This window comes from Dasypus novemcinctus, chromosome X (assembly GCF_030445035.2).
Source record: "Dasypus novemcinctus isolate mDasNov1 chromosome X, mDasNov1.1.hap2, whole genome shotgun sequence".
In the NCBI taxonomy this organism is placed as follows: domain Eukaryota; kingdom Metazoa; phylum Chordata; class Mammalia; order Cingulata; family Dasypodidae; genus Dasypus; species Dasypus novemcinctus.
Genome location: NC_080704.1, coordinates 135281335 through 135294753, shown reverse-complemented (window position 1 = coordinate 135294753; position 13419 = coordinate 135281335). Strand labels below are relative to the sequence as shown.

Genomic DNA, 13419 nt, shown 5'->3' with positions numbered 1-13419 from the left:
TAAACAAAACAAAGCCCACCAGAAAGCCGAAAATGGGATCGGGGAGAAATTTCCTTGCAAATGGACCTAAACAGATAAATAGATCCTGATAATTAGAATAATTAGCTGATTAGGGTGTGATGCTGTGGGCAAGAGACCAAAACCTGTCTCAGCTAAGTACACTTGGTAGCAAAATGTGCTTGTTTATAGGGAGGGTGCTTTCAGATGGCAAGATAGATTTCAAATGGCCTTGGAAAAAAATCACAGCTCATGCGTTAGGTTTAGCCAGCAAAGATTTTGCCTGGGACTCCATTAAAGCCTGCAATCCTAGGAGTCCCACTCTCAGTCCCACCATTGCTGTTGCACCTCCATCAACAGATTTTTATTTAAGCCAATGTGTTTAGAGCACAATGCCTTGGTGAATAACCTTTAAGATTGCATTTGCCTTTTCCCTGCTTCTTGCAAACAGTGCGTAATCCACAAGCACATTTGTTGGCTGTAAAGGTGTACAACAGCAATTTTTGCAATGACAGTGCGGAGAGGGAATATGAGATCTGTGTGCTAATGAGCTGACACTGCAGAGGCTGGGGCGATGTAGTGTGGAGTGCACTACAAGTGCACAGCAGCAAAACACAGAAGGGGACTTCAAGGGAAACAGTGGCATTTCCTGAGGAACCAGGGCAATAGAGCCATGCAAATGGGACCCAGCTGTCCCTTGGTAATTCCATAGTCCCCAAATCTGAGAATGATCAAATCTGTGTTTTGAAAAACAGATATGTAACTTAGAGCATGTGTACACATCTCTTTTCATATATCCTGATCGTGTGTGTATGTGTGCCTGTGTGTGAGTATGAATGCATGCATTCAGTATTCTTTTCTGGGGTTATCTAGCTAAATTGAAAAGGCAGAAAACTCAATTAATCCCTATGAATTGGGAACATGTGCTCAAAATCAGATGAGTGTCTTTGATAAACTTCAATTCACCTCTTAGCTGAGATCCCACATGAACCACCTTTCAAAGCCAGGGAGGTTTTTATTGTCCTCTTAATACATAAGTAAAGATGGAGGCTGTCTTAAGCAGACCTCTTGGGGGTTGTGCGAAAAATTTGTTGCTGGTAAAGAAGAGTTTTAAAAAACTGATGCCTGGGATTCATTACAAGGAGACCTTTTGAATACATGAGTGGGGTGGGCGAGTAAAGAGGGAGAGCAGAAACATACACAGGAATTATCCTTTGTTTATTCTTTGGTCAGTTTATCTGCACACCTATGCCCTAGAAAGTGTGCGCCTGCCTCAGGACTGAGGGAACAGGAAAAAGCATGAGAAGAAATCAATTCCAGTTCTAAGGGAAGCTGAAACTTGGAATTCTGAATGAGAACAGGGAAAAGTTTCTTTAATTTTTGCCAGTCCATTCCATATTGAGTCAGATGGGAGAAGTAGATTTCCACATTTGAAGTTATCTGAGGTTTTCTCAAATTCTCCCTAGCTCTCTAGGGAAAGGCCGGCCAGAGGATCTAAGATTTTTCTAATGGCAGTGTGCACTATCAGAGCAGTTAACTGGAGTAGTGGAACATAGTGTCCAGTACTGGAGTAGAATTTTATATACTGGCATATTGGATGTTTGCTCTCCACTTTCACAAGGAAAAGAACAATCAAGAGCAGGAGGGAAATGAAATATACCTCCAGGGCTTCCCTGGTTCCTTGAAGTGATTAGTTTCTGCATTCAGAGATTATCAAACTATGGTTGGACTACTCATCTTTCTCATACTAAGCCACCAGCCAGCAGCTGCCAAGGGACAGTCTCGAGATCTGGTCCTCATTCAATCATTGTGACTTTCAAAGAGGACTGTTTTGAGAACCAGAGATGACAGCTTTCCTCTTCTGTTCTCTGAGCTGTAAAGTCTGAGAGCACAACAGGCAGCTGGGTATATATCATTGGTTTCTGGATATTTCCCCTGTATGTTTCTGTGCATGTACATATGTGTATTTGGCATAAGAACAAAGTCACATTTTTTTTTTGTTTTTCTTGTTGCCCAGTGAGTCATACCTCTTTCCCACAACCTCAAGCCCCCAGTCATAACAAGGCCTTGGTAGGGGGAAATTCTATGGATTTAGTGTGAGGGATTTTGTTCCAAATTCTTTTCCTTTCTCATGATTATTCCTTTATTGCCCTGAAAGTTAAGGAAGTAAGGAAACTCAGTGCCAATATGGATGACTTATTGTCTATTATCAGATCTGAGGATGTTATACAGCAAGAATCATTTCTTGATTGCTTCTTGAGTAGGGTTCTGTTGTCCCTGGACTGGCAGGTGTCAATCTAGTTTGAAAATAAGAACAGGTCCCAATACCTTAGAAATAAATCATTTCTGAGAAGTCATTGACTCTCTTATCCCAGTCCTCATTGGTGGAAAGACACTGAAGGGAGTTGAAATAAATAATATTAGTTATTAATAACAACAAATCCTGGTATTTTCATGTATTTAGATTTAAATGTATTCTAATTGATATGTGAGAAGCTGCATTTGAGATCCAGCCTCTTGACAAAATTACAGTGCTGCAGGATTACGAATCAGATGTGTGTTTTAAATGCTGTGGAGACAGGCTGAGATTACTGAAATACGATGCAAAGTATAGACAGACATTTTGTAACTTTCACACTTAGCTGGAATTAATAAGTTCCTATTTTTGTCAAAGTTGGAAAGCCAAAGAATGTCAAATACAGAGTATCTCAGAACATGTTCATATAAGGAACTGTTACCTCAGCTAAAATTTCCTTAAACCTGATAAATATCACATTTCTTGCAAAGTGCTTCACCCCCATCCCCATGGCCCAGTCTTCAAATCCAAGTCTTCAAATCCAAGGACCCTGTGCCCTTTGGAACCATATTCTCTGAGGCAGAAGGATTTGAAGAAAGTCATATATAAAGTTTTGCCCAATCAAACATAAGTTTCATTTCTCCCTTGAAAGAAAATGAGGGGAAAAAATACAAATCGCACCAGTCATAAAAGCAAAACGTACTTTATGCCATCCTCACCATCATTGTTGTGAAAACTTTGGTGAAATGAGGGTAAATGAAGAAATCAGTCTTTCTCACAAAACATTCCATCTAAGAAAAATCTGTGTCCAGGCTATGAGTCATTTGGATTCCTCTGGTTTTACTTCTCAAAATGTCCCCTTTGCAGGGTACAACTAAATATTTCAGAAATGGGTATGGGGCTGATGAAATTCCTCCCTTTTGATACTCAGTTTCCCTGCTGCAAACCTTCCCCCACTCCTTCTAGCTCTAAGTTAAGGACTGTATTGTCTTTAACAATGGGGAGGGGATGTGAACAACACTAGGGGAGGCAGAATTGTCTTTCCAAATATTCAGCTAAGCGTTGTCTTCTCTCTTTCCCCTAGTTTGCTAGGTGTTCATCATTTGCGATAATTTTTTAGTTTTACCAGTTTCTATCAGAGCTATCTCAGTAAGAAAGGTGATATTCTAGGACAGAAAGAGGCCAGGAAACCTGGCCTGACCTGTTTCCTCAAGGTCACTTGTTTGCAGAATTTTTCATATTTGGTTTCTGTGTATTAAGCAGTTGTCACATTCAGCTCATTCCTACAGCCAGGATTTAACAGTCATGTAATATGCATCCTGAATTGACTCAACCAAGAGAAGGCTTCTTTTGTTTTTTTAAATTCCATCTGAAGCGATTCCCCTGAACAGTCATGCTTTTTAAAAATTTTTATTTTTTCCTTTTCAGATAAAATAGTGTGTGTGGGGGGGAAGACCAGCCTAGCCAGGAGGAAAACGAAACTTTTGCATCAAACATTACTGACGATAGAGTTTTGCCCACAGCCTTAAACCCCTCAGCCGGATCCTCCAGAGTTGATTTATGCCTCATGAAGCCTAGGTTGACCAGAACCCCTAAAGTGTCTACTAAGGCAGTCACCTCTCAACACACAAGTAGACCCAAACCCCACAAAACAAATGCAAATAAGGTCCTCAAGTTCCCAAAGGGAGGAAAAGCAGATCTACTTACAAGCATTAGTCACAGAAAAACTATTAGAGGAATCCAAGTGATCAACGTGGTAATTCAAATGGAAGGGCTTCTCCGTGGTGTTCTGGTTGGTGTTGTATAACTGCACGGCAAAGCGGAAAGCGCTGTGCTCCTGCACCGTGTTTCTCATGAAAAGTCCACCTATAAGCAAATGGAACCAAGATTTGGCTTGCACCCCCACCCCACTCCAGGACGGTTAAAAAAAGGGGGAACACTACAAATACCAGATACCTTTCAATTTGCGCAATTGATGATTGATTTTCAACCTATTTTTCTTTCCAGATTCTTGTGAATTCAGATTTCGGCCAAGAGAAACCTAATTTTCCTCTTGACTGAAGGAGAGGAGGAAAGACTGGAGAGAAGGAAGAAAAGGGAGAGAGGGAAGAGGAGGCTGCTTTGGGGTAGGACCATGAAACCCAGAGAAACGAATGGGACTTGGTATTTTCTTAGGCTGTAGCCTCCCCGCAGCTCCCTCCCCCCCCCCCCCCCCCAGCACCCACCTGCCCATCCCTGCAAGCCGGTTCCTCCTTTCCTGGAGCAAGGGAAAGGTTAGGAAGAAAAACAATTCCATTCCCCCGGCTGTCCCTATCCGGTTCCCGATCGCCCCCACCCCAAATGACATTACAGAGGATTGGTTCGGTAATGGCAACAATTCGAACTTCTGTACTTGTAAACACGGGCAAAGAGAACTCCCTCCCTGGCCCCAGGGCCAGGCTCCAGACAGACACAGCGACAATTCATGAATTGGTGGTCTGCGTGACTTAGCCGCTCCTAGTGCTTCTGGTGTCTCCCCATCCCCCGCATCCCATCCACCACCGTCCCCAGCGGCTATCCGGATCTTAGGGATCCGGATTGGGCTTCCACTTCTCCCAGTACTAGCCTGTTTTGCGTGAGCCGAAGATGCGGTACTGTAGCCCGGCGCCCGGGTTACGCGCCCTGGCGAGACTAGACAGCCAGCATCACCCTGGTACAACTTCCAGCGGTGGCACGCAAGCCATGGCAAAGTCCGGAGCATCCAGCCAAATAGCCGCGACTCTTCGGTCCCTTGCAGCCTCCCGGCCTCCCAGCCTCCGGCATACATTCCCCGCGCCGCTCAGCACAGAAAACAGGAGAGCCCCCACCCTCACCAGCCCCAGGAGACCCTGCTCCCCAGACCAGTTCCCGGTCTGAGGAGACTCCCTGAGAGCCCTTCCTCTTCCCCATCCCCTTCCCAGGCTTTGCAGGACAGGGACCTAAGGCCACTGGGGCAGTGGTCTTGGGCGCAGGGGAACCCAGCCCGACTGTCTCCCTCGCTCACTAACGCTTACCTATGCTGATGGTGTTGGGGAATCCTCCGTGAGAATGACCCAAAAGCACCAGGACTAAAAAGAAGACCGCCCGGAGCACGCTTTGCCCCATTTTCTTCTGCCTGGCCATGCTACGTTTAAAACGAAGCTGACAAGAGCATGGGCGCAACTCTGGAGTCGTCAAAATAATAGAAAAAGAAAAAGAATTCGCCGACTCTTACACCCCCTCCCGTCAACTTGCTCTCCTTCACTCTTCCTTTCTTCCCCACTCTAGTCCTCCGCCGCTGCCTCCTCCTCTTCTCTTCTCCCTTCTCTCTTCTCTTCTCTTCTCTCTCTCTCTCTGTCTCTCTCTCGCCTCTCCCTTTCCCCCCCCCCCCCCCGTTCCCTTTCTTGTTCCCTCTCCCTCTCTCTCCCAGGCTCCCTCACACCTCCATCCCCGCCCCCCACATCACTTCAGTCTTCACACCAATCTGTAAGGCGGGTTCATTGGATGCAAGCTTGGTTCACCAAGGCGATCTCTCTTCCTATCACTACCAAGGAAAAAAAGAGAGAGAGAGGAAGAGAGGGAGAGGAAAGGGAATAAAAACCTAAAACACAAAACAAAAATAAAAACACAAAGCTCCAAAAAACAAATAAAGAGAAAGCGGAAAAATAAATTATAAGGAAAATTAGAGATACCCCAAAGATGGTCGGTCTAAAGAGGGGTAAAAGAAGGAAAGAGTGAAAAAGCCCAGCTCCCGTGAATTGGGCTCTTCCAATTGGGCCGGTAGGGGGATATTGATCAAAGTTGATCTGACGTGGAATTAAAGCCGCACTCAGTTTAGCTCCACTGCAAACTGCAGCCCAAGACTGCAAAGCCTCCGCGCTGGCGTTTGTCAACACAGGAGATGGGATCAATAGAAATACACCAGTCTTCACGTGAGCCGGTCTTTCAAGCCGCAATGGTCTCTTTTGTGTGTGTGTTTGTTTTTGTTTTAAAAACTGCATTGCCTCTGTGTTAGTGTGTTTGTCTTAAAAAAGGGGAGGGGGGCTTTGGAAGAGGGTTGGTGGTTACTCCAGAGTCTTTGTAGAGACTCAGAGAAACAGTTCCCATCACAATGCGCCCGAAGATGCTGCGCATGCTCAATCCTTGCCGCTCAGATTTTACAGCAGTGATCCGAGGGCGACTGGACACCCTCCCCCGCAACCTCCGCAGCTGTGGGAGACACGTCCCTCCCCTTATCCAAGTGCCGAGGCAGAACTGGGATTGCGGTGATGGGTAGCATGGTGCTGACTGCTTTGGAGGTAGAAAGTACATATGTGGAGGCGGTAACTAAAAGGTTAATGACAAAGATTCTCAGTTCCACTGACAGAGGATGAGAGAGGTGTGCAAAGGAACTAGGAGGGGGTGGGGATTGAAGGTTAAATTTGGAGGAGACTGCCCCTAACTGCCTTTCTCCTTTGGTGTTGCTCATGGACAGAACAGATTAGGCTCCTGACTGATGACCCCAGGGGTTATCAGTTCTCCCCATCTCTTTTTCCAGTCTCTGATCTAAGAGGAGGAAAGGAACTATGTTGTCATGCAGTCCAGCCTAGATCTTAGTGAGGGCTAGTCCCCTCCATAGCATCTTGCATAAGAATTTCTAGGATATGGACTCCCCTCCCTAGCCCCTTTCTTCAGCAGTGATAAAAAGAATCTTCTCAATTCTTTCACTCCTATCCCACAGCAACTTTGGAAGTCATGGGTTTTTATCTACCACTTCTTCTCCCCACACAGCTTATTCTCCTTTTCATATCTCCTCCTGGTCTAAGAGGAAGATGACCCTTCTTGCCAGTACACAGAAAACTGATACACATGGGAAAGGGAATAGGGGGCAGGGTTCCAGAAACCCACTTGGTATGCTGATGACTCCAGAATGTTGGATTGGCAAGACATAATCTGAAGCCCGGGAAAAAGAGGTTTTGAACCTTTTGGCAACCAGAAAAATGGTTTGGGACCTTCCCAAACTTCTATGCACCCTGACAATGAACCATCTCTTCATACTCCATTACCCATTGAAATCTTCTCTCTCCATTTGTATAGCCAATGACTAGGAGTGAGAGAGAAACCTGGTAGTCACAGGAGATTGATTTTGCAAGTGGTAGGAACATTAGGGCAAAGGAACTAGCAGAGAGAAGGCTGGCCACCCCTTGACAAATATGGAGAGTGAGATAGCTTCATTCAGGATAGGGAACATAGGCATTGAAGACAAACAGCTCCAGGTTCAAGTTTAAATTCCTTCAGAGGCAGGCAGTGTGTGACCTTCAACAACTCTTTTAATCTGTCGGGACCCAGGTTCCCTCATCTGCAAAGTGGGAATATTAATATTTATTTTCCTATTAAGTGGTTGTGAGGATTAAATGAGATAATGCATGTGAAAGCACCTAACTCAGTTCCTGACTCACAGAAGAATCAATAAATGTTAATTTCCAGATTTCTTTCCATCCACACAGCCTCAGAATTTTGCTCTGTCTTGCCAATGTTCTACATTAAAATCTTCCCATTGTAGCCCATCAGGAGCCCAAGAGACAATTAACATCAAGGTACTAATGGCAGGCAGTGATAACTTGATATTAAAATTTCTACATTTAGAGAATGGATCTACTCTGTGCCAGGTACTATATATTCCTCCTTTTAGATAACATAAATTGCATTTTAATAGGAGCCTTCAAGTCCTTGAAACAAAGGAATAACTCTAATGAGGAAGTTTTAGTTTTGATTTCAGGACAATATATTTTGGATTGGGGAGGGGGAGGAAGTGGTGGCTCTAAGTGTGCCTTGCTTCACTCCTAAAAGCAACCAGTTCCCCATCCTTGCTTGGAAAGTCCATGAGAAGAGGTGGAAGGAGAGATTTGTAGCCATCTTCCCTATCGTTTCACTTGAAGAGTAATGGGAGAGGGTCAATAACGAAAGATCAGAGGAAGAAGGACATTTCAGTGCCTCTACTCTTGAATATTCTCCACCGAATTAATCACTGTAAATACCACCTATCCCTTCCATTTTCATCTTCCCCTGCCCACCACCTTTCTTCCTCTCTTTCATCTGATGTTACTTTTTCAAACTCTTAGCTGTCAGTGGTAGCATTTTGCAGAGTTGGGCTAGTCCCATCTGAGCCAGCAGGGACACAGTGGTGTACTAGTCATATTGTTGTTGGTTGAAAAGACTGTATAAGAAATACTGGCAAATTCTTTAGAAATCGATACTTCACCCAAGAAAGCAGTGAGGCACCTTTTGAACTTCATCCTACTGTCTCTATTATACCACCCCCTCCAGAAACCTCCATAGAAATCTTCTATGTGGGTTTAAGCCTTGGTGTTATCAAGGAGAACCTGAAATCCAGGCATGGGCATTTTTGGAGCTACTTCTTGTAGGATGTAAGTGTGGGTCAGAGGAGAAGCCTAGAAATAGAAATAGATCCATTTCATCATCCAGGAGGAGAGAGTCACACCAAATAAACAGTGGTCATGGGGGCAATTATGTTTATACCAAATTATTTTGATTGGCTTACTTCTTGTAGATTGTAAGGTATTTAGAACTCAATTTAACTAAGAGCTATTTTTGGGCAAAATTCCTTAAAGTTGATTTTTTACCATCAGTACTCCTTTAACATTTTCCATCTTCCAACCATTTCTTACTGTGCTAATCACTTTCATACTTCCTCCTTTAAGTACTCTCAGGGATAGTAACTCCTTCAGGTCCAAGATCAGTTAAGATGCCTCATGTTGCTTTTAAGAGAAAATCTACTAAACTGGTGCAAATGATAAAAGAGATGTATTGACTCACTTAACGTGAGGGAACAGAGGTAGGGTCAGCTTGAGAATTGATTAGACTCAGTGTACAATTTCATCACAGACCTAATTCCTTTTTCTATATCTCTTTGCTTCTCTCATGGTGGCAAAATAGCTACAGTATTTCTCACTTCAAGTCTGCATCACATCTTCTTGTATCATTGGTCCAAACTGAATCATATGACCTTTGTGGCAGTTTGATATTATTTATGAATTCTAAAAAGAGTTGTAGATTATGTTTGTAAATTGGTCTGCTCCTTTGGAGAGATAAACCTTTGATTGTATTAGATTCAGCTGAGACTTCTGATTAAATTATGTTAAGATTAGGGCTTTGATTCAACCACGTCATTAGAGTGTGACTCAGCATTGAGTCCTTGTCCCCTCGGTAGGCTGATAAAACAGACTTTCATAAGGAAGCAGACACACAGAAGATACACAGAGGATCCTGCAGTTCAGGAAGAGAGGTGAGCCTGATTGTCTATAGCTGACTTTTTAAAGAGAACAGAGAAGCTGAGCCTGGAAAGAAACAAGCCCAGGGAGAGAGATGAGTCTTATGCCAGCCTACACCTGAGACCAGAAGAAGCGGTGACCACAGAGCCTTAAGAGGAAGGAGGAAGGCTGAACCTTAGCAGACATCGGCCATGATCTTGTGTCAACACATAGCAACAGACTTTGGGTGAGAAATTTCCTCTTATGGTACCTTGAGTTGGACTCTTTAGGGCCTTGTAACTGTAAGCTTTTATCCCAGATAAATACCCTTTATAAGAGCCAACAGATTTCTGGCACTTTGAATCAGCACCTCTTTGGCTGACTAATATACCTTTAATGATCCAATACCTGTGGCCAGTTAATGTCATTTTTAGGCTTGAAATACCTGAAACAATAATCATAGTATGGGGGAACAAGATTTTTTCCTGCTCATAGAGCTGGTTGTAGGGTCAGTCCTCCCCTCCTCCACCAAACCACGTGATTGACACACAGCGAGGGGGGAGATATGGACATTGGGAAACAAGCACAAAAACAACTAAGATCCCTGTTCTCCAAAAAGCTTGCCTCCTGAGAATTGTAGGTAGTGGTGATCTTACTCTTGAACTGTGCACAGGCTTCTGATGACTTTGCTTAAACGGTTTTTGTCTTTTGTCCATTATAGGCAGACTGCTTAATGGTAAGATCTTTCTTTGAGTATTTTAGTAACTCAGCCCCCTAAATTGAGTTCAAGATGCATCTGCCTGATACTTAATTGCTCTTAAGAGAACTATGTTATAGTAGTGAGTCCAGGGTGAGAATCTAGTATAGAAATAATTCCTTTTCCTAGGAGTTGAAGAAAATAGTTCCCAGATCTTTTCATCTAAGGATTTAGTGACTACTCTTCATGTCCTTCTCAAGGTAAGAATAGGTATAGGGTATCACTCTATGCACTATGAAACTGGGGCATCAGAAAAGTTAACAGCCCAGGGTCACACAACCAAGTGGTAGGGAATGAATTTTCTTAGCTTCCAGGGCTTTATCCACCAGACCAGAGTCACCTTCATGCTGTGAGACTAAGTATGTGAGAGAATTGTATCATAACAAATATATTCTTCTGGGATGGGTACATCTTAGCAAGTAATTTTCACCCTGGTGGGCTCTGAAATGGGTTTGAAAGCTGCAGATGGAAATCACATGGTTTTGGCACTCCAGTTTTTCACAAAGTGAAACATTTTTATAAACTGTAATATCTCTCTGATGGGAAGTGTTAATTTATTGTGAATTATTTCAGGTTACTACCCAGAGATAACATTGTTGACATTTTTATTATTGTATACTTTTTTAAACCACTCTGGAAATATTAAAAAACTGTAACCATGAAATAGTGTAGGCAAATCAGGGGGAAATTAACCCCCCAATGTAAAACTAAACCTCCCTTGAGGCCCTAGTTTGGGGGAAGTTTCAAGATTGAGCAGGTTTGAATTTTTGAGATGTTGAAGAATTCTGGGTGCCAGATGGTTAAAGAGTGATGCTTTATATTCAGTAGGAAAAGTTTCCATTTATTTGAGTACATACAAAAATTGGAAACTTACTCTGGATTCAGAAACTTATATGACTGCATGTCAGAAACTGAGTTGGCATTATTCTAGATAACATCTTATGATGGCAAATGGACTGTTTTCCTTTTTGGTGTGTATGTGTTTGTGTGTGTGTGTGTTGGGTGAAGTATATGTTTTAGGTTAATGAATGCTCCAATTTTTCCGCTCCTTGAATCTATACCTTTTCTGGGACCTCATTGTGGATAGTTTATTTTCCTGCCCTTTAACTTCAGGATTAGCCATGTAACTTGCTTTGGCCAGTGGCATGTAGGTAAAAGTGACAGTGAGCCAATTGCAGCCTATATTTTAAGAAGTCTCATGAATTTCTTCCTACCATCTTCATCTATGCCATTGCCTAAGAAGAACATGTACCAGCTAGTTTGCTGGTCCAAGAAGGATGTGGAGTAGTCGCTCCAATTAACTCACAGACCTAAAGTGAGAGCAGAGCTATACCAGTTACTTGAGCCTGTAGCAGAGGTGCCCAGCTGAACCTAGTCTAAATCAGCTGAACCCCAGCCAACCTGCAGATGGATAAAAAATAATAAATGATTGTTCTTTAAAGTCACTGAGTTTTGGGGCACCCCATTACAAAGCGATAGTGAACTAATACAGGAGGTCTCTGGCAGTGGTGTGTTTCTGAGAGTGATGTTAGCAAGGGTGATGATGTGTTCCGGTTTGCCCAGAATCATCCAGTCTATGCCTATTGTTCTGGCACAGTTTTTATTAGCACCCTTTTTTTTTTCAATTTGAAAGCAGTTTCTGTTTATTAACAGATCAGATTACAAAAAAAAAATCAGGGTGGAACATTAGTTCATCCTTTTTTTTATGGATTAAGTAACTATTTAAAATTTTTAAAAAATGTTTATTTAATTGTATTTTTTTAAAGTTACATAGATCACAAAAAATGTTACATTAAAAAAAAAAAGAGTTCCTACCCCACTCCTCCCACCTCTTTCATCATTGTGGCACAGTCATTGCATTTGGTGAATACATTTTGGAGCACTGCTGCACTGCATGTATTATAGTTTACATTGTAGTTTACACTCTCCCCCAGTATATTCAGTGGGTTATGGCAGGATATATAATGTCCTGCATCTGTCCCTGCAATATCATTCAGGACAACTCCAAGTCCCAAAAATGCCCCCACATCACACCTCTTCTTCCCTCTCCCTGCCCTCAGCAACTCCTATGGTCACTGTCTCCATATCAATGGTATAATTTCTTCCATTGCTAGAGTCACAATAGTTCTATAGTAGAATACCAGTAAGTCCACTATAATCCATATTTTATTTCTCCATCCTGTGGACCCTGGGATGGTGATGTCCACTCCACCTTTATATCAAGAGGGGGCGTATATCCCACATGACTGAGAGATATGATTGTCCTGCTTGCTGTTGTAGGCACTCTCGGTTCCCTGGAGTGGTGGTTGACCATATTTACCTCCCTGTTAGCTGACTTGGGTAAGTCCAATGAACCAGAATGTAAGTGTTGCAACTCTGCTGAGGCTTAGGGCACAGCTGGCACATGACAGTCCAGAGATTCAAGTCTTCTGAGTATAGACCAACCCCAGTGCCAACCACATGTTCAGTAAAAGTGACAAGAGGCCTGTATAGAAAAGTCACATCTGAGTCCAACTCCATCACACTCAGGAGCACAAATTCCAAATTCGGGCCAACTGGCATGTCACTGAACTCCATAGCCTTCTGCCATGACCGTAGAACCTGTATGTCTCCATAGCCCTCAGGAGCATCAGTACCTGGGGATGTATCTACTTTGACTGTCTCTTGGGTCCTGCTGAGATATGCATGAGCATGACCCCTCTGATGACCTCTTAACTCATTTTGAAGTCTCTTTGCCATATAAACTCATTTGTCTTTAGCATTTGCCCCTTTTATTCAAAGTCTTTTTCTAGTTGCAGCACCAGCTGGTGTTTGATAGTAATCCCTTGGTGCCAGGGAGGCTCATCCCTGGAAGTCCTATCCCATGCTGGGGGGAAGGTAATGAATTTACGTGCTGAGCTTGGCTTAGAGAATGGCCACATTTGAGCAACATGGAGGCTCTCAGGAGGTAACTCTAGGGACCCTGCATCTCTAGGCCTAGTTGAAATTTAAAGCACACAGGCTCATAGGCATAGTCATCAGTATCAAAGCCCATCATTCGACCATTCTTCTTCACTGGTCTTTGCCCTGGAACTTTGGAGATTGTTGCTGTTCCATTGGGGAATGTGACAGCACTCCCTCAT

At 43.2% G+C, this 13419-nt stretch overlaps 1 protein-coding gene across 25 annotated transcripts in view; it reads right to left on the bottom strand.

Moving 5' to 3' along the window:
* Positions 1 to 6154, bottom strand: part of GRIA3 (glutamate ionotropic receptor AMPA type subunit 3) — a 375939-nt gene extending 369785 nt beyond the window's left edge. For 9 of the 25 annotated variants that reach the window (XR_011647905.1, XR_011647906.1, XR_009184432.2 and 6 more), the window contains exons 1-2: positions 5326 to 5754; positions 4001 to 4159 (exon numbers count right to left, since the gene is read on the bottom strand). Coding sequence is in view for 20 of the 25 variants with exons in the window: in XM_058291853.2 (XP_058147836.1) it covers positions 4001 to 4159; positions 5326 to 5434 (268 nt within the window). In the remaining 5 variants the exon portion in view is untranslated. The other 16 variants (XR_011647907.1, XM_071213079.1, XM_071213084.1 and 13 more) reach the window with 12 other exon arrangements.
* Between the last annotated feature and the right edge of the window lie 7265 nt (positions 6155 to 13419).